This window comes from Vipera berus (assembly GCF_964194415.1).
Source record: "Vipera berus genome assembly, chromosome: 11".
Taxonomy (NCBI): Eukaryota; Metazoa; Chordata; class Lepidosauria; order Squamata; family Viperidae; genus Vipera; species Vipera berus.
Genome location: NC_138214.1, coordinates 14295903 through 14323327, shown reverse-complemented (window position 1 = coordinate 14323327; position 27425 = coordinate 14295903). Strand labels below are relative to the sequence as shown.

Below are 27425 nucleotides of genomic sequence, written 5' to 3'. Positions count from 1 at the left end.
GGAGGGAAAATATCCTGAATTAGCACCCGTTTTCTCCAAGGAGGAGCTCCTCTGGAAAGCAAGATCCCTTATAGCTCATGTGGCTTGGTGACTCATGCAAGGAGAATGCCTACTAGGAGATTCCGTACACTTTAAATAACAAAGTGGACCTGTGCATGCAGGCACCGGTGTGGTGTGGGACGCAGCATCAGGAGGGAGGAAGAAGGAAGGAGAGAATCACCGTCTGAATTTGAACCTGGTTCTACCTGGGGCGGGAGGGGGGGGTCTCACACCAGGAGCTCACCCAGAGGTTGTGCAAGGTTAAAAAAAAAAACGTTGGAGATTTAGCCGCTTGTTCAAAGCAGGGATTTCTCCTGCTATCACCCTGCCACTTCGGCTCTGGAAAGGGAAGAAAAGCTTTTGTTTTGGGAGGAGAAATCCAGCCGGCAACTCTGCAAACGGGAGAGGAGAAAGCAGCACAGCTGGGTGGTGTCAGTCCCTGCTCTCAAAACTGGAGGGCAGCAGCAAAGACACTCAGTGCCATCCCCACGTCCTTCTTTTACCTCCACGCACCACCGAGTGAGCTATGGCAGCTATGGGTGGTGATGGTGATAGGAGGAAATCAAAAGGGGTCCAACCAGAAAAGAAAAACCATCAGTGTCAGTCCTATACAGGAAACTAGATTCCCTCACTGGGCGAGGGTAGGATCTGATCGTCTCAAAACAATAGCATCGGAAGGGACCTTGGAGGTCTTCTAGTCCAACCCCCTGCTCACGCAGGAGACCCTGGACGACGGCTGTCCACTTTCTTCTCGAAAAGCAAAACTTCGGGTGGCAAGCCGTTCCGTCCATTTCCTGGGTTTTGTACAATGCACCGAGCTATCAACCGTTGAAGCGAATCCCATGCCGAGCCATCGAAAGACGAAACAACTCCCCTGACTAACCAAGTCTAGCACTAACCAAGCTTAGCACATTTTGTAAAGGCAGCCAGCTGGTCCCCAATGGCTTTTCCATTGTGCAAACTCATTTATTGTCTGAAGTTTGGTTAATTCATTGTTACTAGAAAGAAACATCGAGATGAACGCTTAGGAAAACTGTTTCTTGCACTAAAAGTCACTGGACAGTAGAACCAACGGAAAAAAGGAATGAGCTCTTTTCCCCCTAATTTTAAGCCCCCAGAATCATTGATTGAGATGGGCAGCTCTAGAAAAGGAAGGAAGGAAGGAAGGAAGGAAGGAAGAAAGAAAGAAAGAAAGAAAGAAAGAAAGAAAGAAAGAAAGAAAGAAAGAAAGAAAGAAAGAAAGAAAGAAAGAAAGAAAGAAATGTATTCAAGTCTAGGCTAGCTATCAGCCTAGGTGGCTTTAAAAAGGATTCCTGGATGAAGTAAGAGGTCAGATTGTAGTTCCTAAGTGAAAAGGAAGCAAATCATCTCCGATAGAAATAAAACCAAAAATTAATACCGACAGTTACTTTTGGAATTCCACTTCACCAAGTGGGGAGAAATGGTGGGTAGAAATGAGAACAACAACAGTAGGATTAACGTCGGTTTAAGAGGCCCAAACAGTTCTGAAGCTGCTTCTTTTTACTGGGGAAAAAGGAAACCCAAATACTTCCAGTCCATTCAGTGGCTGAACAATTGTGCCGTTCCCTGAAGGCAAAACGAACGACGAAGCAATAGAAACTAAAGTCGGTAGCCATCATTGTTGTATTTGCATTACCCATCATTCTACGACAGGGCTGGGCAGATCTCCAGGTCCTGAGAGTTTAATTTTGATTTTTACAGAACTTGCAATCTATATCAGAACCTCACACACAAGATACGTATGCACTAAGGATTAAAGGGTGACTCCAGGCAGGTAACTCTCTGGTAAGTAGTGGGGTATTGAGTACATCTAAAGGTAAAAGGTAAAGGTTCCCCCGCACATGCGTGCTAGTCGTTTCCGACTCTAGGGGCCGGTGCTCATCTCCGTTTCAAAGCCGAAGAGCCAGCGCTTGTCCGAGGACATCTCCGTGGTCATGTGGCTGGCATGACTAGACGCCAAAGGCGCACGGAACGCTGTTACCTTCCCACCGGAGTGGTCCCTATTTTTCTACTTGCATTTTTATGTGCTTTCGAACTGCCAGGTTGGCAGAAGCTGGGACAAGTAACGCGCTCACTCTGCTACATGGCACTCGGGATTCGACCCGCCAAACTGCCGACCTTCAGATCGACAAGCTCAGCGTCCTAACCCACTGAGCCACCGCGTCCCAATTGAGTACATCTACACCCCCACAGGCGTGACGCTGGAAGATGAGCCCCTCAGGTCGGAAGGCGTCCAATATGCTACTGGGGAAGAGCAGAGGGCTAGTACTAGTAGCCCCAGAAAGAATGAAGCGACTGGGCCAAAGCCGAAAGGACGCTCAGCTGTGGATATGTCTGGTGGTGAAAGGAAAGTCCGATGCTGTAAAGATTTTTTCTCCATAGGAACCTGGAATGTAAGATCCATGAATCAAGGAAAGCTGGACGTGGTCAAACAAGAGATGACAAGACTAAACATCGACATCTTAGGTATCAGCGAACTAAAATGGACAGGAATGGGTGAATTTAATTCAGATGACCATCAGGTATACTACTGCGGGCAAGAATCCCTCAGAAGAAATGGAGTAGCCTTCATAGTCAATAAAAAAGTAGGAAAAGCAATACTGGGATACAATCCTCAAAATGACAGAATGATCTCAGTTCGAATCCAAGGCAAACCATTCAATATCACAGTAGTCCAAGTCTATGCCCCAACCACCGGTGCTGAAGAGGATGAAATTGACCGGTTCTATGAAGCCCTACAGCACCTTATAGAACTAACACCCAAAAATGATGTCCTTATCGTCATGGGGGATTGGAATGCTAAAGTAGGAAACCAAAAGATAACTGGAATAACAGGCAAGTTTGGCCTTGGAGTACAAAATGAAGCAGGGCACAGGCTGATAGAATTTTGTCAAGAGAATACGATGGTCATAGCAAACACCCTTTTCCAACAACCCAAGAGACGGCTCTACACATGGACATCACCAGACGGTCAACACAGAAATCAGATTGACTATATGCTCTGCAGCCAAAGATGGAGAAGCTCTATACAGTCAGTAAAAACAAGACCAGGAGCTGACTGTGGCTCAGACCATGAGCTTCTTGTTGCAAAGTTTAGGCTTAAACTGAAGAAAGTAGGGAAAAGCACTAGGCCAGCCAGGTATGAATTAAATCATATCCCTGTTGAATATACAATAGAGGTGACAAATAGATTTAAGGAATTAGATCTGATAGACAGAGTGCCTGAAGAACTATGGACAGAGGTTCGCAACATTGTACAACAGGTAGCAACCAAAACCATCCCAAAGAAAAAGAAATGCAAGAAAGCAAAATGGCTGTCTGAGGAAGCTTTGCAAATAGCTGAGGAAAGGAGGGAAGTGAAAGGCAAGGGAGAAAAAGAAAGATATGCCCAATTAAATGCAGAATTCCAAAGAATAGCTAGAAGAGATAAGAATGCCTTCTTAAATGAACAATGCAAAGAAATAGAAGAAAACAATAGAATAGGGAGGACCAGAGATCTTTTCAAGAAAATTGGAGAGATGAAAGGAATGTTTCATGCAAAAATGGGCATGATAAAGGACCAAAATGGCAGGGACCTAACAGAGGCAGAAGAGATTAAGAAGAGGTGGCAAAATTACACAGAAGAACTATACAGGAATGAGCTTAACATCCCTGACAATCACAATGAGGTGGTCACTGACCTCGAGCCAGACATCCTAGAATGTGAAGTGAAGTGGGCCTTAGAAAAGCTGAGCAACAACAAAGCTAGTGGAGGTGACAGTATTCCAGCTGAGCTATTCAAAATCTTAAAAGACGATGCACTAAAAGTGCTACACTCAATTTGCCAGCAAATTTGGAAAACTCAACAGTGGCCACAGGATTGGAAAAGATCACTTTACATTCCAATTCCAAAGAAAGGCAGTGCCAAAGAATGTTCAAACTATCGCACCATTGCACTCATTTCTCATGCTAGTAAAGTTATGCTTAAAATTCTACAAGCTAGACTCCAGCAGTATGTGGATCGAGAACTACCAGAAGTACAGGCAGGATTTCGAAGAGGCAGAGGAACTAGAGATCAAATTGCTAACATACGCTGGATCATGGAGAAAGCTAGAGAGTTCCAGAAAAACATCTACTTCTGCTTCATTGACTATGCTAAAGCCTTTGATTGTGTGGATCATAACAAACTGTGGCAAGTCCTTAAAGAGATGGGCATACCAGACCATTTTATTTGTCTCTTGAGAAATCTATATGCGGGCCAAGAAGCAACAGTGAGAACTGGACACGGAACCACTGATTGGTTCAAAATTGGGAAAGGAGTCCGGCAAGGCTGTATACTGTCGCCTTGCCTATTTAATTTATATGCAGAGCACATCATGAGAAAGGCAGGGCTAGATGAATCAAAAGTTGGAATTAAGATTGCCGGAAGAAACATCAACAACCAAAGATATGCAGATGATACCACTCTAATGGCAGAAAGTGAAGAGGAACTAAAGAGCCTCTTGTTGCGAGTGAAGAAGGAGAGTGCAAAAGTTGGGTTGAAACTTAACATTAAGAAAACCAAGATCATGGCATCCGGCCCTCTCAATTCCTGGCAAATAGATGGGGAAGAAATGGAGGTAGTGACAGATTTTATTTTCCTGGGCTCGAAGATCACTGCAGATGGGGACTGTAGCCAAGAAATTAAAAGACGTTTGCTCCTGGGGAGGAAAGCCATGGCAAATCTAGACAGCACACTAAAACGCAGAGACATCACTCTGTCAACAAAAGTGCGTATAGTCAAGGCTATGGTCTTCCCAGTTGCAATGTATGGCAGTGAAAGCTGGACCATAAGAAAGGCTGAGCGCCAAAGAATTGAGGCCTTTGAACTATGGTGCTGGAGAAGACTCCTGCGAGTCCCTTGGACTGCAAGGCGATCAAACCGGTCAGTTCTAGAGGAGATCAACCCTGACTGCTCTTTAGAAGGCCAGATCCTGAAGCTCAAACTCAAATACTTTGGCCATCTAATGAGAAGGAAGGACTCACTGGAGAAGAGCCTAATGCTGGGAAAGATTGAGGGCAATAGAAGAAGGGGACGACAGAGAATGAGGTGGCTGGATGGAGTCACTGAAGCAGTAGGTGTGAGCTTAAATGGACTCCAGAAGATGGTAGAGGACAGGAAGGCCTGGAGCAACATTGTCCATAGGGTCGCGATGGGTCGGACACGACTTCGCAACTAACAACAACACCCCCCCACAAATCCATGATTAGTTTTTTTTACATCTCCCTTTGTTTCAGCAGGATACTTCAGGAATCCTTCAGCAATCCTTAAAGCTTCTAGTGAAAGGAGGACCAGGGGTGACATGATAGCAGTGTTTCATTATTTGAGGGGCTGCCACAAAGAAGAGGGGGGGTGTCAGCCTCTTCTCCAAAGCTCCCGAGGGCAGGACAAGAAGCACTGGGTGGAAACTAATCAAGGAGAGAAGCAACCTAGAACTGCAGAGAAACTTCCTAACAGCGAGAACAATTAACCAGTGGAACAGCTTGCCACAAGAAGCTGTGGCTGCCCCATCACTGGAGGCTAAGAAACTAGAAAGCCATTTATCAGAAATAGTATAAGTCACCTGTGAGAGCAGGGGGTTGGACTAGATGACCTCCAAGGTCCCTGTACCTGTTACTGAAGTTGCTCCCACTGATTGACAACACTGCTCCTTCTCAATTTTTTCATCTTTGCTCCAGCGAGGCACAACCATACCTGTGGATATGCTGCCATCTTGTGGAGAAATAAAGTCATCTCAGTTTATTACTTTGCTCATTCCCTGCCATTTCTTTTTTTTTAAATTCCATTTATATCCCGCCCTTCTCCGAAGACTCAGGGCGGCTTACAAGCTTAGCAGTAGCCTTCATTCTATGTATATGCCTGCTTATTAGGGCTTTCACACACACCCCAAGCGGCATTATTACAAAGTCAGCTTAATTGCCCCCAACAATCCTGAGTATTATTTAATTTAATTAATATTTTATTTTATTTTTTCATTATTTTATTATTCTATTATTATTATTATTTATTTTATTATTTTATTATATATTTATTTTATTATTTTATTGCTTCCTTAACTCATGTTGCTGGTTACAATCTGTCTAAAAAAAAATGAAAGCTTGTAGCCTCGCCCAGTTTTACAAAGTGCTAGACCACCCATGCGTGCCCTGTTGGGTCATTTTTCCCAAGATAATTTCCTTACCTAAACAATGAATCAGTATGACTGAGGGGGGCAAAATATCAGTGGGAGCAAAAGTGACTTCTGATTTCCCGCTGGCTTCCCCACTGACACTCTTTATGGGAAGCTGGCGTGGCTCATTGAAAATGATCACATTACTACTGCTTGATTGTGGCAGCCTGGCAGCCCAGCAGGCTAAGCACGCAAGTGCCACAATTTTGCCAAATTTTAATCCCAAAGGAGGCATAGATTCCAAATTTGGACACGTTCTGTAAGTTAGCTCATTTGAGCTGCATTGATTCAAAAATGGTTGCCCTCAGATGCACCATCTCACCCAACTGAAAGTTACAATCGACAGACTGTAGAGTTTTAGTAGTACAAATAGTCCTTTACGTACGACCACAACTGAGCCCCAAATATCTCTCACTAAGTGAAACATTTGGTAAGTGAATTTATGCAACCCTCATAAATATGAATCAGTTGCCAAGCATCTGAATTTTGGTCAGGTGACCACCCGGATGCTGCAATGGTCATAAGTGTGAAAAACGGTCATAAGTCTGGCTTTCCCTACTGACATTGCTTGTCAGAAGGTCGCAAAAGGAGATCACGTGACCCCGGGATGCTGCAACCATCATAAATATGAATCAGTTGCCAAGCATCTGAATTTTGGTCAGGTGACCACCCGGATGCTGCAATGGTCATAAGTGTGAAAAACGGTCATAAGTCACTTTTTCCAGTGCCATTGTACCTTCAAATAAACTGTTGTAAGTCGAGGATTACCTGCATGTAGATGATGATGACGAATGATGGATCCCTCTGCCCTAAAATGTTACACACAACCCTACAGCCTCTATAGAGTAAAGGAAGACAAATGCTGGCTTTACTTAACCAAGACTGGAGGAATCCGGTTTGATTCCTGTTTGGTACCTCTATTTGCTACCAATGTACAAATGTGTATCAAATGTTCTCCATAGGCACCACGCAAGATATTCATAAGATCTTTGATTTGGGGGCGGTTTCATTGCAAGGAACCACAACACAAATACAGAACAAACTGACAGGCAGCCAGCTATGAACGAAAATAGCCTTCACTAGTTTTTCACTTTATTTCAGTCAAAAAGGATTTTCAAAGTGTACAGTTATTTGGATAAAATACTAGACATTATGTCTGGGGAAAAGTGGATTTGGGTGTGCATTGTGTGTGTGTGTGTACATGGATAATATAAACGTTGTGCTACCTGTATACTTTGAAGGTATGGTCAGCTGAACCAACATAAATTAATATCATTCAAATGAATGACTTTTCGCTCTTGTGGTTTCTTAATAAAAGACTATAAAACTGCCTCCCTGCATAAGATGCCCTTTGATCATTCGGATCTTAAGGCCTACAATTCTTAATCAGCATGGCTGTTAGTGGTGTTTCCTAGCTAGAGACTACAGACTCTAAAAGGAAGGGATCAGTCTGGCAAGGAGGCTGGTCCAATATTTCACAGGATGTGCGAAGATGAAACCGTTTAAAAATGACCTTTCTGCTTTTTTGTTGCTCTTATGGACAAATAAAATTATCAAGAGAGTGGCATACAATATAGACATTAATTAATAGCTCTGTTTTCTTTGAAAAGGCTACAACATTATTATACATTTTTCAAATAAAATGTGAGCCAAACTCGGGGAAGAAAATAAAAATTTTAAAAACTCAGTAGTAGTTCGCTGGGAGAGAGAATGAGTGGTGAGTAGTGAGTGAGAGAGAAAGAGAGAGAGAGAGAGAGAGAGAGAGAGAGAGAGAGAGAGAGAGAGAGAGAGAGAGAGAGAGAGAGAGAGAGAGAGAGAGAGAGAGAAACAGATCCGTAGAAACTGTTTCCTGACTTAGAATACGGTGTCCTGCTTTTCAGTTGACCTTTTTCAACTTTTTAATATATATATATATATTTATTTATATATTTTTAATATATATATTTATATATATATAGGTTGGCTTGATTTCGTTTGGTGAAGTCAATGAGCTCAGGCTGGCTTGTGTCTAAATGATGGAGAAGTTGGAAACTAAAAAAAAATGTGTTTACACAATATACACATTTCATTACTTACAAAGGAAAAAAATAATAATAAGTTTAAACGTTTCATATCAAAACCTGGGAATACAGTAGGATCAATAGCACCACAATGTGGGGTTTCTTGGCACAGCACAGTCTCCTCCTTGTAGGAATTTATTTTATTTTTTTGGTGGGGGGGGGAATGGCACTTCACTTTTGGGGGTCAATTTGGCAAAGAGCACATTTTCAGTCCTTACAGGAAAAAGGTTGACTTCTTCAATCTTCCCAATCTTCCGATGCCTTGGCGATCTTTTCCATAGTTCCTTCAACCGATTCCTTTAATTCCTTTAACAGCCAAATTTCTAACCCGCCCCGATCCCCAAAATGCAACACGTTGGTTTTGGGATTATCCTTCAGGGAGATGCACTGAGATCTGTATCAACGGGAGTGTCTCTTCTTCAAAATTCTTCTTCTTCTTCTTCTTCTCCTTTTCCACAATAGCACCAATATTATAGCTGAAGGACAGTGCATTAAAATATTTCCCAGTTGCTGTGGTGTAAAGTCTGACGCATTACGTCCTCTTCATGCAAACTTGGCATCGACTGATACGGGCCCGGAGGTCACCAGCCTTAAGAGTCTCCGACTGAGGTTTACTGGTCAAGAGAAAGGCAAAGAGGACACATTGTGAGTTGGTGGAAAGGAAGGATGGAAAACATCTAAGCTAGGGATGTCCAACCTTGGCAACTTTTAAGACCTCTGGCCTTCCAACTCCCAGCACCCCCTCATTTCAACCCTGAGCTACTAATATTCTATTCGTAACCAGATAAATTTTTGATTTGGTTCTGCATGCCATGTGAATCCAATCTACATGGCTGGTATCCATGATGTGTGTCTTAGTATGTGTGTGTGTGTGTGTGTGTGTATATATATGTATGTATGTATGTATGTATGTATGTATGTATGTATGTACACTTAATATTTTATCAGCAACATATTGTCTGGGTTTCCAACATTTAACTTACTAATACGTGTTAAATTCTTTTTGTTTTTCTAGCCACTGATAAAAGGCATCCCATGTTCTAAAACATACTGAATCTTCTTTCTCTTTCATTTTCAATGTCAATCTATTCATTTCTGCGCAATCTATAAACATTTTTTAATTAACTTTTCCTCCGTTGGTAAATCATTTTTTCCAATGTTTTGTGTCTTAGTACGGTTCATTCCACCAGCTACAACTAAGGAAACCAGAGCTTAGTAGGCTGTGTGTATCCAGCATGTACATTAAAAAAAAAAAAAGGAAAGAGGCAGACTTACTTAAACATTTCTGCTATTTCCACAGTTGCCAGCCAAAAACTGTATGAATTGGCATAATAGTTGCAGGTCCCTCGGCCGTGACATTCAATGAAGGGAGCGGAGCGGAATTCCTCAAGGCAGGAACCAGGAGAAGCCAAGGCCTGTCCGGATCCTTCTGCTCCCGCACTGGTGTGCTGAAATAAACCAAATCACTCTAGCTCAAACAATTATCACCTTAAGACACTGTTTCTCAAGCATAGCAAACTTGAAGACGGGTGGATTTCAACTCCTAGAATTCCCCAGCAGAGCTGGTTGTATGTAAGCCAGGGGTCCCCAACTGTTGTGATTCAGGGTCAGCCTGTGGGTTCGGCAGTTGGGTCGGACGACTCAGAGGAGGAGGGGGGTGTTGAAGAGCTTGCTGAGGGGGTTGAAGATCTTGCTGATGAGAGCCCTCAGCCAGGCCCCTCCCACCTGGTCACGATGGAGACCCAGCTGTGTGAGCCTGACAGCGTGGATGAAGATGACCCACAGCTGGCCCTGTTCAAGGACGCCTGACGCAGGAGGCAGTCAATCAGGAGTAAACAGAGGAAGGCAATGGGGCACCTCGGAAGGAGGCAGACAGAAGCCACGCCCTGAACTGTATAAAAGGGGAATGCGTGGGAGGGCTGGTTTGCTGAAGGCAACCGCTTGATTAGTTCCTGTTTCATAGCTCCTGTTTCATGGTTGGTGTCTTGTTTTGCTGTTTTATGTTAATAAATTTGGCAGGCTTAATTGCAGCCTCTTGCCGTTTGTAAAGGGGTTGTCCCTGCCTTTTCTGCAGGGCCGGTAGCAGGCTGGTACAGAACACCAACCTGTGGGCCGCACCCCACTACCGGGCCGTGGCTTGCTGGCCACCGGGCCACAGAACAGGTAGCGCACTCAGCCCCACTTGTGCTAGTGCCGCTGCCGCTACGAAAAGGGGGCACCGCACAGCAAAAACAGGGCGGTGCCAGCCAGTGTCACGCAGGCGCTAGCACCACCCCGTTTGCATCGTGCATGCTCATGGCCCCGTTTGTGTGCCTGTGTGCATGCGTAAAATGCTTTCCCCTCCCTTTCCCTCTGATTTACCAACTGAGAAAAGTTGGAGACCTCTGCTGTAAGCCATCCAGAACATAGATGGAGAGATGAATAATGCCTCTTGCTAACACTCAAATTTTGATCACGTGACCCTGGGGATGCTGGAATTGTTATAAGTGTGAAAAAACAGTCTTAAGTCACTTTTTTCAGTGCCGTTGCGACCTTGAACGGTCATTAAATGAATGTCTGTAAGCAGAGGACAACCCGTAACAATAGAATCTTGAAATTCTGCTCATGTCTTCCCTTAAAAGTTCCTTTTAATGATCTCCCCACCTCTCTGGGCTTTTTTTTTTTAAAAATTTTTTTTTTGCTGAATGACGGTTTCCACAGGCCTCTGATTCCTTTTCTAAGGCCATTTCCAAAACTCCCCATGTTTTTTTAGGACAAGGGTTTCCTTTGTTCCTCCTTCTCTCCCCCCCCCATTTCTCCTGGTCCTCTCAGCCTGACAGGGACTCCTAAGATGGATGGAATTACAGGCACCTGAATTGTTATCGTACAAACATCTAGTCAAGGCACCACGTACCATCATGAACGAATATCCGATCCATAGCGAGTTCCAGCCCTGTGGACACGAAGGGATTTGAATGGTCTGGCTGTGGACTGCTATGACCATCGCAGGAGCTTCACAGACTGTGCAACTGAAAAAGGGAATGAGTAGGGGGAGGAGAAGGGAGAAGAAACCGTATTGAAGGATTGAAAAGAATAACGGTAGAGTAACAGTTTGGCCACTTGTTTCATCCATGGGTCCACCAGATGTTCTAGGAAAGTCTATAAGCAAGACACACGTTCAGAAATGTCCTCCAATTTGCTCTTCTCATCCATTGGTATTCGGTGACCGCCTCGCCCTGTCTCCCAATCAGGGGGCCTCCATTGAAACAGGAAGGTTAATAGCAGCTCATACATTATTTCTCTAAGAATTGGTTGATGTAAGCCCTCTTTTCAATGTGTCTAAGCTAAGGTCAGGACACTGCATCCCACTGGAGATGATTAAAAAGAGCTTGGACAGCCATTTGTCTGAAATGGCATAGGGTCTCCTGCTCAATCAGGGGGTTGGACTAGAAGACCTCCAAGGTCCCTTCCAACTCTGTTATTCTGTTGCTATTCTGATACTGCCGGAATGCAGCCTTCCCAGTGATCAAGAATTTAGAAAGCCTTTCCAGAATAAATATGGGACTAAAAACTTTCATTTAGCATTTGAATAAGTATTGATGTGATACTTATATTGCTTGTAGTCATTTTATAAGAGTTAAAGTGCGATAGATTTAATAGTTTATTGTTGTTTGCATATGGTAGATTATGATTGTTTCTATTTCTATACCTTGTATTTAGCTCTGGGAAGTCGGGGAGGGGGGAGGGGGAGGGAGGGAGGTGTTGGGGAGGGTTGGGAAGAGGGGAGGGGGTTGGGAGGGGTTTTGTTTTGTTTTGTTATAAATAAAATGTACTGTAAAACTTTTCAATAAAAAAAAAGAATTTAGAAAGCCTTCATTTCAACCCTGATTCTAAGCCACATCCGGTAAAGCTCCACAAGTTAATCTGGGGGTTAGGAAAAGACAAACATGATGTTTTGATGTGTTGAGTTTAATATCCATCTCCGGAAGACCAACTTTCAGTCCTAGGCTGCAATAACAGAAGGTTAGATTCAAGATCGTGTGAAGTGTTAGTTCCACTTTATAAGGCCTTGGCAAGGCCATACGTGGAATCCTGCATCCAGTTTTGGTCACCATGATATAAAAAAGATGTTGAGACTCTGGAAAGAGGGCAGAGAAGAGCAACAAAGATGATTAGGGGGCTGGAGGCTAAAACATATAAGGAACAGCTGCTGGAATTGGGTCTGTCTAGTTTAATGAAAAGAAGGGGTGACATGATAGGAGTGCTCCAATATCTCAGGGGCTGCCCCAAAGAAGAGGGAGTCAAGCTATTGTCCAAAGCCCCTGAAGGCACCTCAAGAAGCAACGGATGGAAACTAGTCAAAGAGAGAAGCAACCTAGATCTAAGGAGAAATTTCCTGACAGATCAATTGACCAGTGGAACAACTAGAAGTTGCCTCAAGAAGTTATACTGTAGGTGCTCCATCTCTGGAGGTTTTCAAGATTGGACATCCATTTATTGGCTGTGCTATAAGGTCTCCTGAAGCCGGTTGGACTAGAAGACCTCTAGAATAACTTTGTTATTCTGTTATTTTGTCATTCTGTTACTTTGTTGTGGTTCTGTTATTCTGATACTTTCTTAATCTGTTAACTGCTTTTTTACTATTGAGTCTTGTTCCATAAAGAAATGTAGTTGCTTTTCATAGGGAATTTTTCAGCTTTCTAACAATTCATCCTACCTGGATTGGAACTTGTCTGTTTGAAACAAAAATATATATGCTTTTTTTATATATGAAGGTGCATCCTACATAAAACATATCTCGCAGTTTTGTAGAAAGACAGTTCCATTGGTTTCCCATCTTCAGCCTCAGCATCACCATATAGAGTGATGAGAAATACCAGCCTATCTTTCTCCTACTTGAGATCCAAGAGTTTCTTGCTCACCGGCTAATAAAAGGTTGGATATTCTTTCCAGTTAGTGGCTCCATGCTCATCGGCATCGGCTCAGGAGTAGAAAGCCAGTAAGAGTAGTCATTCCTGGATGCAAAGTTACAGACGTTGTTGATGTTGCAAAACATGAAGGGCATGGTGCTGAAACGGCGGAGACAGCTGCCAGCAGTGCCTGGCAAACGGAAGACGGCCTTCGTAAGAATGAGATATAAAACAAGTGTTCCCCTTCCATCCTTCCTTCCTTCCTTCCTTCCTTCCTTCCTCCCTCCCTCCCTCCCTCCCTCCCTCCCTCCCTCCCTCCCTCCTTCTTTCTTTCTTTCTTTCTTTCTTTCTTTCTTTCTTTCTTTCTTTCTTTCTTTCTTTCTTTCTTTCTTTCTTTCTTTCTTTCTTTTTCTTCCTTCCTTCCTCCCCCCTTTCTTTCTTTCCTTCCTTCCCTCTCTCTCTCTTTCTTCTTTCTTTCCTCCCTCTCCTTCCTTCCTTTCTCCCTCCCTCCCTCCCTCCCTCCCTCCCTCCCTCCCTCCCTCTTTCTTTCTTTCTTTCTTTCTTTCTTTCTTTCTTTCTTTCTTTCTTTCTTTCTTTCTTTCTTTCTTTCTTTCTTTCTTTCTTTCCACCCATCCTATAACAGGGCAGCTTACAATATTATAAAATGGGCAGCTTACAATATTATAAAACTCTATGAATAAAATACTACAAAAAATATAAAATACAAGTAAAAGATGGGGAGGGAAGGGGGGGGGGTCTGTTATTAATCTATCAGTTCCCCTCCCAATGTGAAGCCCCGACTTTACTTCCCCTATCCAGAGACTAGCCCTTCCCAATATGGCACGCCATAACTATGTAAAGACTACAGCTCCCAGGATCCCTAGCCAAGGAATGGCGGTCCCAGTGGATGGGCAGAGTGCCAGGTTGAGCAGCCTTACAGCCACATTTTTCACGGTTCTGTTCCAGGAGATGCAGAAGCCTCTCAATGGATCATCAAGTGGCCTCGGACGAGGAAGACCGGTGGCTTTAAGTACAGCCCCTCCCCCACATCTATTTTGTGGCTCTGCACAAAACTTTCAGAGAAACGGATCTGCTTTACAAGAGCCTCAATGGATGGAGGGAGAGAAGAAATTGTACCCCTAAACATCAGACAAGCCACTCTTTCCCCAAAGTACCACCCAGAAAGAAAAAAAAAAGCACCATAGGACTGAGATCTGAATTGTGATAAGAATAGAAGTGGGTCTCCAATGCCATCTCCGTTAAAAAAATGACAACAACCTGCCGATAGCAAAATGGAAGCGTACCCAAATCCTGCCCATGAGCTCTCTCGTTCCCTTGCACATAGAGAAGGGAAAATCCATCGTAGATCCGGCTGGTTCCTGGTGGACAGAAGGGGCTGTCGGTGGTTTGGCTGTGGCGAGTTATGAGGAATCCATGGGCGACCGAACCTGTTCCTGGAAGTCCTGGAGGACCTTGCAATCCATCAGGGCCAGGGGGTCCGTGTGAACCACGTAGACCTGTGTGTGTGTAGGATAAACAAAGTCAATCACACCTCTCGACAGATGGACAGATGTGAATCTGCAATCTTGAAACCACCAGCCTTCTAAAATAGGTTGGGCAAGCGCAAAGTTGACATGGATTCTCCAGGACCAATTTCGGATCGATCAGTTGCAGAGGCTTTGCTTCCTGTCCTGGCACAGCTGAAGCAAGACAGGTTGTGACATTGGACACAAGACATACCTTGCCCTTGTTTTTGTCCTACGATTTGACACCATCCTACCTCTTTTCTGGCAATAAGAGCTGAAGAAAAGCTTCCATAGATTTTGTTCTTTCTGGAGATTCAGCTCAACCCACAAAGGAGAGCAGATCTACATCTGTCTTCATTGCTTGACACCCTCCTCTTCCCCATTCCCACCCACAGAAATGATATATTCACTTTACCTGGCTGGCCTGGGAGTCCTCTCTCCCCTTTACGCCCCGCTGGACCATCAAAACCGGGAAGACCATCACGTCCAACGTCACCAGGAAGACCAATTGAACCTATGGATGTATTTTGTTTAATGAGATCCTTTAGATTGCTTGCAAAGACCCCGTCATATTACTTTAGTCCAGGGGTCTTCAAACTTGGCCCTTTTATGACTTGTGGACTTCAACTCCCAGAATTCCTTAGCCAGGCACGCTGGCTGAGGAATTTTGAAGTCCACAAGTCATAAAAGAGCCAAGGTTCTCCACACCTGAACTAGGTTGATGCCTTATGTTACTCTATGCCAGGGGTCTTCACACTTGGCCCTTTTATGACTTGTGGACTTCAACTCCCAGAATTCCTTAGCCAGGCACGCTGGCTGAGGAATTTTGAAGTCCACAAGTCATAAAAGAGCCAAGGTTCTCCACACCTGAACTAGGTTGATGCCTTATGTTACTCTATGCCAGGGGTCTTCAAACCTGGCCCTTTTATGACTTGTGCACTTCAACTCCCAGAATTCCTTAGCCAGGCACGCTGGCTGAGGAATTTTGAAGTCCACAAGTCATAAAAGAGCCAAGGTTCTCCACACCTGAACTAGGTTGATGCCTTATGTTACTCTATGCCAGGGGTCTTCAAACTTGGCCCTTTTATGACTTGTGGACTTCAACTCCCAGAATTCTGGGAGTTGAAGTCCACAAGTCATAAAAGGGCCAGGTTTGAAGACCCCTGCTTTAGTCAAATGCCAGAAGAAAGCTATCTAATTGCTTTCATCCATATTGTTACCTGTCCAGAAACGACTTACCTGGCAAACCTGGAGGCCCTGGGCGTCCAGCTAGACCTTTCATTCCAGGCTGCCCTGGAAGACCAGGTGGTCCTTGATCACCTTTAATCACAATTGTTTTTCCAGCTGGGCCAGGTATTCCTGGAGGACCTTAGGAGAAAGAGAAAGTGGAGAACCTAAACCGTTTAGTCAGGAGGTGCTTCGGATGGCTCAAGAAAAAGGAGGGAATAAAACAAGGTAAACATCTGGCATTATCAGATGCCACCGGCAGAAGAGGGATTGGCCTCACTCAGGTCTCAAAACTGTTTTTTTTCAGACTGAGTTAGAGCTTTTGCATCCTGCTTGGCACCGACAAGGGATAGATGATCTGATAAATAAATAAATAAATATAAATAATTCCAGCAATAATCCATTTCATTTTGTGGCATCCCAGAGCTTCCTAAGAGCAAAGAGGGCCAGCTGCTGACAGGAAAAAAAAAAGCAAACACAAAATTTCTGAGTCACAGCTTAACTCGCCGCTATTGCTATTCTTATTTTACCAAAACAATCTGCTTTTTAAACACTTGACATCTGGAACAAAAGACAGGCACCAATTTTAGCTACCAATTATAACTCAGCGATACCGGGATTCAGTCTGATCTAGATCAGGTCCAAGGTTTTGCATTTCCCTCCCACAGCTCCGTTATTTTAAGACGTTGTTGGTCTTGGAAACATTTCTTTCTCCTCTTCTTGAGTCCTACCCATCATAATCAAAGAAAGACATCTAGCACAGGGTTTGTGTGACTCCGAGGCTTTAACAACCACGTTGCTTAATGACAGAAATTCTGCTCTCAGCTGACAACCACCTGTATTATTATATTTTTTTCTAACCTGAAAGTTGAAAGCCTCAGTGTCTAGGTATAGAAACAAGAGAAAAAGGGTATTAACCAGCAACAGGGGCAAATTTTAAGCCAATTTAGCGTTCTGCCCACTAAGGAAGAATCTCAGTGAATGGGAAATGACAAGAGAGTCCTTGATTTACAATCCTTCACTTACTGACCATTTGAACTTACAGCAGCCCTGGAAAAAGTGACGTATGAGCATGTTTTTTCATGCTTAGGACCGTTGCAGCATCTCCGTGGTCAACTGATCGAAATTCAGACGCTTGGCAACTGACTCATATTTATGACGGTTGCAGTGTCCCGAGGTCATGTGATCCCCTTTTGCAACCTTCTAACAAGCAAAGTCTGTGTGTGTGTGTGTGTGTGTGTGTGTGTGAGCCAGATTCACTTAAATCATATTATTACACTTAACAACTGCAGGGATTCACTTAATAACTGTGACAGGAAAGGTTGCAAAACGGGGCAAAAGTCGCTTAGCAGCTGTCTTGCTTAGCAAGATAAATTTTGGGCTGGATTGTGGTTGTCAAGCAAGGATTATTTGTACATTCCTACTTTTCTAAATACGCTTGGACTATGCTGGCATCCCCCAAATTAAAGTTGTGTTGGAGCAGAAATCCTCTCATCCAGAGAGCCTTTGTCAAACCAAGGTAGCCAGTCAAACGGTAAAATCCGACCGACGGCCTGCGTACATTGTGTAGCTGTTTGCCTGCTGCTCAAAATGATTTTGTGAGTGGGAAGTTTATTGCGCAACACCGCCTGCGTTCAATCTACATTAGACGCCATGAAAATTGGATCTGGTATAAATTGCCGAGATTATGAGACAAAATTCCATGTACAAATTAAGCTAAAAGGGGAAGGGTCTGTCTTAAGAGGTACTAAATGTTGGAATCCATACATTCTTCCAATGGCTTTGGAAGAATTGCTTTTGCCACATAGCAAAATCTATGTGGGAAGAAGGGAACCAGTAATTTTGATTATCCACCTGTGTTGGTTACAGTCGATTTCACATCTGTATTTTAAGAAGCACAAACCTTATCAAGCACGAAGTAATTGAATTAAAGGGAGAGAGAGAGAGAGAGAGAGAGAAACAGAAAGAGAAAAAGAGAAAAATAATGAAAGAGAGCTAGAGAGAGAGAGAGAGAGAGTGCCAGAGAGAGACAGAGAGACACACAGAGAGACAGAGATTGCTGTAAGATTCCTGACTTTTAAGAAGAATGTAGGCAAACCAGAATGCTTGTAGATAAAGGTAACTTTTTCGCTATGAAAAACAAGTCCTGTGAGAAACGATTGAAAGAATGGAGCATGTCAATCTGTAAGGTGAGAAGGCTGACAGGTGGACATTCTTCAAATGCCAGAAAGGCTATCACAGGGAAGAAGGACGATATTTACTTGCCACTTTCCCCGGCACAAAGGCTAAACCCAACAGCGTCAGATGAACCTCTCAAGAACCTCACTCACCGTAAAGCCCTTGAGTCAAATGTGGCTTGGAGGGCTAATTTCATGTAACACTTGGCCTAATTTTGACATTCTTATACCTGAGATTGGTCCAGAGCTTTGTATGTGTGATCTGGGAGAGATGAAGATGCCCAAAAGAAGAAAATGGGGTGTTTGTGTGTGTTAGAGAAAGACTGGACTCACTGCTGGTCACCCAGTGTCCCACTTCAGGAGACGACCTCTTGAAGAACGTGCCCTTCAATGGTGAAAGAAGGTTGCCAATTCTTCTGTGGAATAATGGCCTCCAACAAGACCCCAGATATTGTTTGCTGATCATGTATTAGAGTCCTGGTGGTGCAGTGTATGAATGTAGTATTGCAGGCTACTTCTGCTGTCTGCCAGCTGCCAGCAGCTCAATTCCTATTGGCTCAAGGTTGACTCAGCCTTCCATCCTTCCGAGGTCAGTAAAAGGAGGACCTAGATTGTTGGGGGCAAGATGCCGACTCTGTAAACTGCTTAGAGAGGGCTTGTAAAGCATTGTGAAGCGGTATATAAATCTAAGTGTGATTGCTATTGCTATTACCGTAGTTCCCCTACATGAAAGGAACAGGTTGGACTAAACGACCTATGTCAGTGGTTCCCAACCTGTGGTCCGTGGACCCCTGGGGGTCCATGATGTCGCAGGGGGTTGAAGGGTTGAAGACATGTTATGATTTAAATCTTGAGTTAGGTCTTGGGGGTCCATGGGTTAATGCCTCCTTAAGTAACACCAGCTGCCTGCAATTAGTGCAGGTTCGAGTCCCACCAGGCTCAAGGTTGACTCAGCCTTCCATCCTTCCGAGGTAGGTAAAATGAGGACCCAGATTGTTGGGGGCAATAAGCTGACTTTGTAATAATGCCGCTTGGGGGGGGGGGCTGAAAGCCCTAATAAGCAGGCATATACGTAGAATGAAGGCTACTGCTAAGCACATTGATTTGTGCTTTAGATTGTAAGCCGCCCTGAGCCTTTGGAGAAGGGCGGGATATAAATGGGATTAAAAAAAAAGGAATTTAAAGGGGGTCCATGGTGAAGAAACAGTTGAGAACCACTGACCTACCTCATCAAGGCACAAGCGGTGATAATGAGAAGACTCATCCCCATGGATTTAAATCTCACATCAGTCAAGCCACTCATTGCCTCAGATGAAATACTAACCTGTGGCTCACAAAATCTTCAAATAAAAAGTGGATAGGCTTAAAAGTGCTTCCAGAATGACTTTTTTTTGGCTACCTAAAATAACACGGCTCTCTTCCTGCCGTCTCTCAAAATGACATGTTAAGACTCATTCAAATTCCCTGGATCCACAAGGGCAGAGTCTTGACTCGACCGGCTATCTTATTAAATCTTTCCTCCAGAACTGTTGAATCCACTCGATTCAGGTATGGCATGTGGCCATTTTTCCTATGCCGTGAAACCATTTTATGTTACCTTGGGTTTGTTGTTTTTAAGGAAACAATGGGAATATATTTTAGAAAGCAACAATGGAATCCATTTCCTTTAATATTAATCTCAGAATTCCTACCTGGGGAGCCAAAAGGTCCAGGGTCTCCTTCAGGGCCAGGAGGTCCCAAAGGTCCAGTAGGTCCCTTCATACCTGAAAAGCCAAAACCCACAGAAGTTAGTACAGGGTAGACATCAAGAGCCTGTGCTTATTGCTTGCTGTTTATGGGTACACTGAGAGCTTCTGCAACGGAGACAAATTCCTTGTGTGGCCAATCACACTTGGCCAATAAAGAATTCTATTCTATTCTGAGCTTTAAAGAACAGATAAAACCATGGAGAAATTCTTCCAAAGCTGACCTCACATGGCACATATTGTTCTGCATACCTGGAAATCCTGGTACTCCTGGAGTGCCTTGATCTCCCTTCATCCCATTCAGACCTGGACGTCCAGGTTCACCCTGTGTCATCACAACAATGGTTAATATTTCCATCATCAAAGAATATCAAAGGGAAACAAAGCAAGTCAGTTGAGAAGCAAAGGAGAACTTGCCTTAATGGTCAGTGGGGAATTCCTCAACGAGGAAAAAAAGTTGGATAAGCAATATGGGTTAGCTGAGTACTCATCAGCCATAAAGGGTGCTTTGTATGATGCTGAAGCACCACACAATATTTAACATCTGCAGAGAAATGTCATATGGATGAAACAAGGGTATGTACTTGCAGTTTAGAATAGAATAGAATAGAATAGAATAGAATAGAATAGAATAGAATAGAATAGAATAGAATAGAATAGAATAGAATAGAATAATGTAGAATAGAATAGATAATAAAATATATAGGAATAGAATAGATAATAAAATATACAGGAATAGAATAGAATAGAATAGAATAGAATAGAATAGAATAGAATAGAATAGAATAGAATAGAATAGAATAGAATAGAACAGAACAGAATAGAAAATATACAGGAATAGAGTAGAGTAGAGTAGAGTAGAGTAGAGTAGAGTAGAGTAGAGTAGAGTAGAGTAGAATAACAGAGTTGGAAGGGACTTTGGAGGTCTTCTAGTCTAACCCACTGCTTAGGCAGGAAACCCTATACCATTTCAGACAAATGTCTGTCCAATCTCTTCTTAAAAACTTCCATTGTTGGAGCACCCACAACTTCTGGAGGCAGGTTGTTCCATTGATCCAAGAAATGTTGCTTAATGGCTGTGGCGAAGAGCTATCATCTTGCAACCAACTCAGTTGCAGTCAGACTTGATGTTTATCCTTTGAAGGAATATTTTTTGATGGGCTCCATCAGAAGAGCACCTACACATCAGCTCTAGGGGAGGGTGCTCTTCGGATCTGAAGAGGCAAAGGTCCATTTAGATCCAGTAAAAGTATATGTTGCTGCCTCATTAACAAAAAATATGATTATATGGGTGGCTTCTTTCAGATGCCACCAAGTACAATGAAGGTGCCCACACCAGATCTGAAACACCTTTCCTGCTTCCGGTCCAAATATTGCACACTTCTAGGCTTCTGTTACTTTTCAAGCAATCCGGTGATACCCAGACAATAGAAGAAGTCAGGATTGGGGTTGCGATTAGGGTTAGGGTTGGGGTTAGGATTAGGGTTTTTTAAAAAAATAACATTCTCAATATTTAGCAAACAGCATGATGTCTGGGTTCATGTATTTTAAAAAACTTCTAATCTGCTTTCAAAGCCAGACATCCTACAGTTCTTCTGCTCGCTCTCTGATGACATTACCCTTCCAGATAAACAATTAAGTAACAACTAACATCCCAAAGCTTAGACTGAAATACCACCCAAGTGGATGAGAGTTGTTCTCACATTAAAGAGGTATGAAATCCCCCTCCCACCTCTTCTTGGTTCCACTGTGATAGAAACCAACTTTAAACCCCTCCCATTTTTCACTTACCGACGCTCCAGGTGCCCCCTGATCACCCTTCAGTCCGGGCAGTCCAGGCTGACCGGGCTGGCCAGGGTTTCCTTTTTCTCCTTTCACTCCCCCAATCCCGGGTGGTCCACGAGGTCCCTCAGGCCCAGGAAGACCTTCAAGTTACAACAGAGAATTGTGTGTGTCAGTACAACATCACTCTCTTTGGAATCATCTCTATCGCCGGTGTGGCCTTGGGCTAAAAGACCATGCCCTTTATGTCGGTGGGCCATTTGACGTTCAAGGTCAAGTCAAGGAAGGATCTGCCAAGCAGTTGGGGGGGTGGTTATGGTGGTTCTGCTATGTCAATTTATAATGCTTTGTGCCTTAGTTTCTGACCATCGACTGTCCAACGTACATTTAACCTTTTCCTTATTGTATTCAACTGACCATGTCTTAGCCTTTGGGCTGAGATAAAGTATTCTTTCATTAGTTTTATTCTACATGGGGAATGTCCAAAGAGAAGGGAACACTGATTTTGAGATAGTATGGAGAGGGATTGTGCTGGTACAAAATTGGAGGACCCACACCGTGATGTTAACATTTCCTCTTGAGATGTATTTATAGAATCCTTGGGTTGGAAAGGAAGTTTGGGTCTTCTAAGCAGAGTTGTGTATATTCCTACAGAATTGTAGGAAACTATGGCTGGGAGCCACAGGGAGTTCAGAACTGCCATAAAAAGGGTTTAAGGTGGGGGTTCTACCTCACCAACCTGGAACCCCAGGTGATCTCCTGAGGCCTTGCAGAGCGCAAAGAGATGGTACAGGCAGGGGTGAGAAGAAGAACAAATATATTTGGTGGACATTCTCATATCAATGAAAGTAACTTTAATATTATTTGGTCAACAAACTCAACAACTGGCCATCTATGGTTTCTAAGATCAGCAGACAAAAACGGGGACTAACCAGCCCATGATTATTAGTGAAATGGCACCAACGAAGATAAGGAGAAAAGGCATGGGGAGGAAGGACAGTCCTTTGAGACAATCTTTCCACATTGGTTTAGTTCTTCCTCCTTTTGCTGAAGTCAATTCATTCATTCATTCATTCATTTCAGGCATTTCAACAAACTGCAGGTGATCATTAATAGTAACAGTTTAACATGGAAAAGGTCTTTGGCATCTTAAATAAAAATGAGATAAATGTATATGGTGCTTTTCTTGTTTTAAACACATTCTGCCACAGAATGGGAGAATGTAGATATTACTATATAAACACCAGATCAGAATTTGCCGATGTGATACCCTCCTGATGAATTGGAGCTGAATGAGATGGCCAGGAATTGGACAAAATTGATTTAAATGAATTAACAGGGTGCCTGTCCTGAAGATTCTGGCCATTTCTATGCTATTTCTGTCCTACGAACATGATTTTCTTAAACCAACCAATTAGTTTAAGTGTTTTTTAAAAGTTTGATTGAAGAGAATGTTGATCTCATGAAATGTTTTCAACCATAGAAGTAGAAGGGAGAGATAGCATATATCAAGGGGCAATAATCTACCAAATCCAGCTTGCCTTTTAAAGACTAAAATTAATACCAACTGGAAAATTGTTGAGATAACAATAATAACAACAACAAAAGGTCTGGTAATTGTTATACCACATGAAAAGAAACATTAAGAAAAGTACAATCACAATTCTTAAAACACCACAAGGTTCTGCTTAACAATCGCCCTCCTCAAGTTGTAATTAAATGCAAAAGTCCCAGTTGAAAAAACCTTTCCAACAGAATTAGGAAAAACAGATTAGCTGTTTAGGTTCTGCGTTTTCAAGTGATAACACCTGAATTCTGAACCTAAACCTAGTTCAACTGTAACAATGGTTAACAGAAACAAGCCCGCTTTGTAAAGTATGGTTATATTGACAAAATAATACCTAATGTTCCCAAGTTTGCATAACACGCAAGGCTAAAATAGAGGTGAACTGAATTATGGATCAATGTATCATTGTAGGAGAAGGAGTAACAGAACCTAGGGTTGGAGTTAAAAGAGGGATCAGCCTAGAATTCCTATGTAGCCACAAGGGAACTAAGTCCAATCTCCTTGAATTCTGTTGATCCGTATCTAAGTCCAAGCAGGTGCTGTTAGCTGAGAAGATTCCTGCACATAGGCTACGTAACAATAAATCAGTTTCATTGGAGCTTCAGGTGTGAGCCTCATCTTTCACACCTGACAGTTGTGTTCCCACAGGAGATGTTTTGAAGTTGGCTTGTTCAATAAAGTATAGTTCAAGCTAACCATGGACTGGTTTAAATTTGGATACGAGCAAAAGTATGATACAGAAAGCTTGTGATTTTTTTTTATCGCCACACAGGTCTGTGTTAATGTGGGGTAACATTAAATCATGATTAACTGTTATATCTTATGCAACCGGGATCTAACTGTACAGCAAAAATAACATTATCAAGCAGTCAATACAGTCAAACAAACTTGCCAAGTTAAGAATCTAACCTGGAGGACCTGGAAGAGTCAGAGTTCACCAAAGGCCAATGTTCGTTGTTAGGGGGAAGATATGAGATATAACAGTGCAAAACAAGATGACTAGTTAGAATTAGCATTCATGAGTTGATACTACACAGAGAAAACCCATCTCACCAGCATATTTTGTATTTATAGGTTGCAAATGTGCATGCACAGACAACCCTCCTTCCCACCACATCAGATGCACATACCATGTGTTTCTAAAAAACATTATTTAGATATACAACTTATTCTGGTGATAAGGCTGCTACAACTCAGTCAGCCTCGGTTGACATTCTTCTGATCAAGGCTCAATATCTGTTAGTTTCAGGTAAACAACAAACATTTTCGTGATCATTTCACGGACTTGGCTGCAGAAGGGATAACCTGGTTGAAATCAACTCGCAGTCTGTTCCAGTGACCTTGAAATAGTCCTCTAAGTTCTAAAGAAGAACAAAAGCCAATTTCTTTTACATTGCCATTAAGACAAAAGGCCAGATATTTTTGCTGTAATCGTTCTGAGTGGGATTAACATAATTTTATTTATGTTAAAGGGACGCGGTGGCTCAGTGGGTTAGGACGCTGAGCTTGTCGGTCAGAAGGTTGGCAGTTTGGCGGGTCGAATCCCGAGTGCCATGTAACAGAGTGAGCGCCTGTTACTCGTCCCAGCTTCTGCCAACCTAGCAGTTCGAAAGCACGTAAAAATGCAAGTAGAAAAATAGGGACCGCTCCGGTGGGAAGGTAACAGCGTTCCGTGTGCCTTTGGCGTCTAGTCATGCCAGCCACATGACCACGGAGACGTCCTCGGACAAGCGCTGGCTCTACGGCTTTGAAACAGAGATGAGCACCGGCCCCTAGAGTCGGAAGCGACTAGCACACATGTGCGGGGGAACCTTTACCTTTACTATTTATGTTAAACATGATATGGCAGAAAATGACTAGGAACTGTCATCTGGTTTGAAGGCTAGAGTGCAAAATTTAAAAAGAAAAAAAATCTCAGAAACTACTTTATTGCCAAAAAAAATCATCATAGGATTCCCGCTCAATTCAAAAATAAGGTTCCTTTTGCCCATGTTAATTAATCCTGCTAGTGACACTAGTATTGATGCTATTATTAATACTATTATTAAAGCAATTGAATATGATGCAAAGGTATATTTATTATGTATTTCTTTTAATACTTAAAACATAACTGCCAATTGTTTCTGATGAAACCAATTCTGGGATAGGTTTATAATATCCATCATGATTTGTACACTTCTCCAGAATAATGGATGGCTAAAGTGACATGGAGTTAATAGGCACAGTTTAGGGCTAGTCAGTGAAATAATCACAAAAATGTAAAGAATCCATGCAAATTTATCAGCAATAAATTAGGAAGTACATATGCATATGTTTCCATCTCTGCATTCTTGGTTGACCATTCTATATTAATGCTAAACAAAAGATTAGACTAACCAAAACTTTCTATTGCAAAACAGGGTCCAAGTTTTGCTAAGCCTTTTCAAAATATACAAACAGAAAGTAACCAATCTTTGTTGCTTCACCATTTTCCATTTCCTTTTTTTTATATACATTTAATTAAACTGCACTTTCAAGGAGCCACAGTTGATTGCTCTATTTAAGTAACACTTAGATTCAGAACTTTTCCATGACTGGGCTCAGGAGGATTTGTTTCTGAAAAGCTATCTTAGCAAAACTTTCAATATTCCTTTTTACTCCATTTTATGCAAATGTGTATGCCAAGTCAACTTTGTCCTAAGAAGTGTACACACACACACACACACACACACACACACACACACACACACAGAGAGAGAGAGAGAGAGAGAGAGAGAGAGAGAGAGAGAGAGAGAGAGAGAGAGAGAGAGAATATGATTTTGTCTCATCAACATTATTTTACTACAAGAAAAAAATTTAGTTGCAATTACAAAACATGGAGGCTAACAACTTCTTAGAGCTAAACGCTCTGCTTTTTTTTTAAAACTCAGAATTGAGTCTGAATTCAATAGGGATTTACTCCTAGGCAAATTGGACAAAAGTACAGATCCATTTTATTATAGCCTCATTCAAACTGGACTCTCACTATAAACATACGAGACAAGAATTGCAAAGGCACACAGTAAGTGATCCCAAATGTTAACAAGTCATACAGTATTTATAGCTTATGTTATAGCAAATGTCATCGGGCCCACAGCATTACATTGATTCTACCAAAGACGAGACATTTATAAATGGTAAATAAACACGCTTCATTTTCAATCGGGCCACAATCCTTGCAATTTGTGGGGTAAATAAATCCCACATTTTTAAAAATAAAATAAAATAAAATAAAATAAAATAAAATAAAATAAAATAAAATAATAAAATAAAATAAAATAATAAAATAAAATAAAATAAAATAATAAAATAATAAAATAAAATAAAATAAAATAAAATAAAATAATAAAATAAAATAAAATAAAATAAAATAAAATAAAATAAAATAAAATAAAATAAAATAAAATAAAATAAAATAAAAAAGTGTTAGACAGTGAAAGACTTTTGTACAAATTTAGACCATAATCTTTTTCTTTAAATTTTAATGGTATTTTTCAGTCAAACCTCTGCCTTTGCCTCATTATATATACAGGATAGATTGATGACTTGGCATACCCATTCTGGAGAAGAAATTGTCTTTATCCAAGACTATATATTTAATTTCATGCAAAAGGTATTACGCTAGAGTTAATGTGCTAACCTGTGGCACCTGGAAGGAGGTGATCAAAAGTTCACCAAGGCCATCATTACAAAGAAAAATATCAATATAGTTAGGCACATAAACAAACCGATATGTTTTCACAGCAATCCATCTACGATTCTTTGTTTTTAATTCCACGTGAACACCAAACTGTCATCATGATCAAAAATTATTATTATTATTTTTTACAGTGAATGTCTCAGCCCCAAGGAAAAAAAATTGTTGAGGCTGTTCAAGGGATGCCGTTTGGAATAAGTGCAAGTTATTACGGTGTGTGTGTGTGTGTTCCTCAACTTACAACCATTAATTTGGTGACTGTTCAAAGTTACAAGGACATTTGTAAAAGGTGACTTACAACTTGGTCCTCGCACTTAAGACGGCATAGGATCTAAATTTGGGCACTTGGCAACCAGCATGTATTTACACTGGTCATGTGATCACCATCTGTCATCTTTCCCTCCAACTTTCAACAAGGAAAGTCGATGGGGGAAGCTGGATTCTCTTAATGACCACATGATTCACTTAACTGAAGCGATTTGTGATTAA

At 42.1% G+C, this 27425-nt stretch overlaps 1 protein-coding gene across 1 annotated transcript in view; it reads right to left on the bottom strand.

Annotated features, from left to right (window-relative positions):
- Positions 1 to 8695: 8695 nt before the first annotated feature.
- Positions 8696 to 27425, bottom strand: part of COL4A5 (collagen type IV alpha 5 chain) — a 123396-nt gene continuing 104666 nt past the window's right edge. Inside the window, exons 42-51 of the mRNA XM_081336306.1 lie at positions 21664 to 21797; positions 20125 to 20197; positions 19819 to 19890; positions 15963 to 16091; positions 15139 to 15237; positions 14502 to 14714; positions 13210 to 13387; positions 11202 to 11316; positions 9584 to 9756; positions 8696 to 8922 (exon numbers count right to left, since the gene is read on the bottom strand). Of these exons, the coding sequence (XP_081192432.1) occupies positions 8841 to 8922; positions 9584 to 9756; positions 11202 to 11316; positions 13210 to 13387; positions 14502 to 14714; positions 15139 to 15237; positions 15963 to 16091; positions 19819 to 19890; positions 20125 to 20197; positions 21664 to 21797 (1268 nt within the window). The 3' untranslated portion in view covers positions 8696 to 8840. The remainder of the gene's footprint in view (positions 8923 to 9583; positions 9757 to 11201; positions 11317 to 13209; positions 13388 to 14501; positions 14715 to 15138; positions 15238 to 15962; positions 16092 to 19818; positions 19891 to 20124; positions 20198 to 21663; positions 21798 to 27425) is intronic.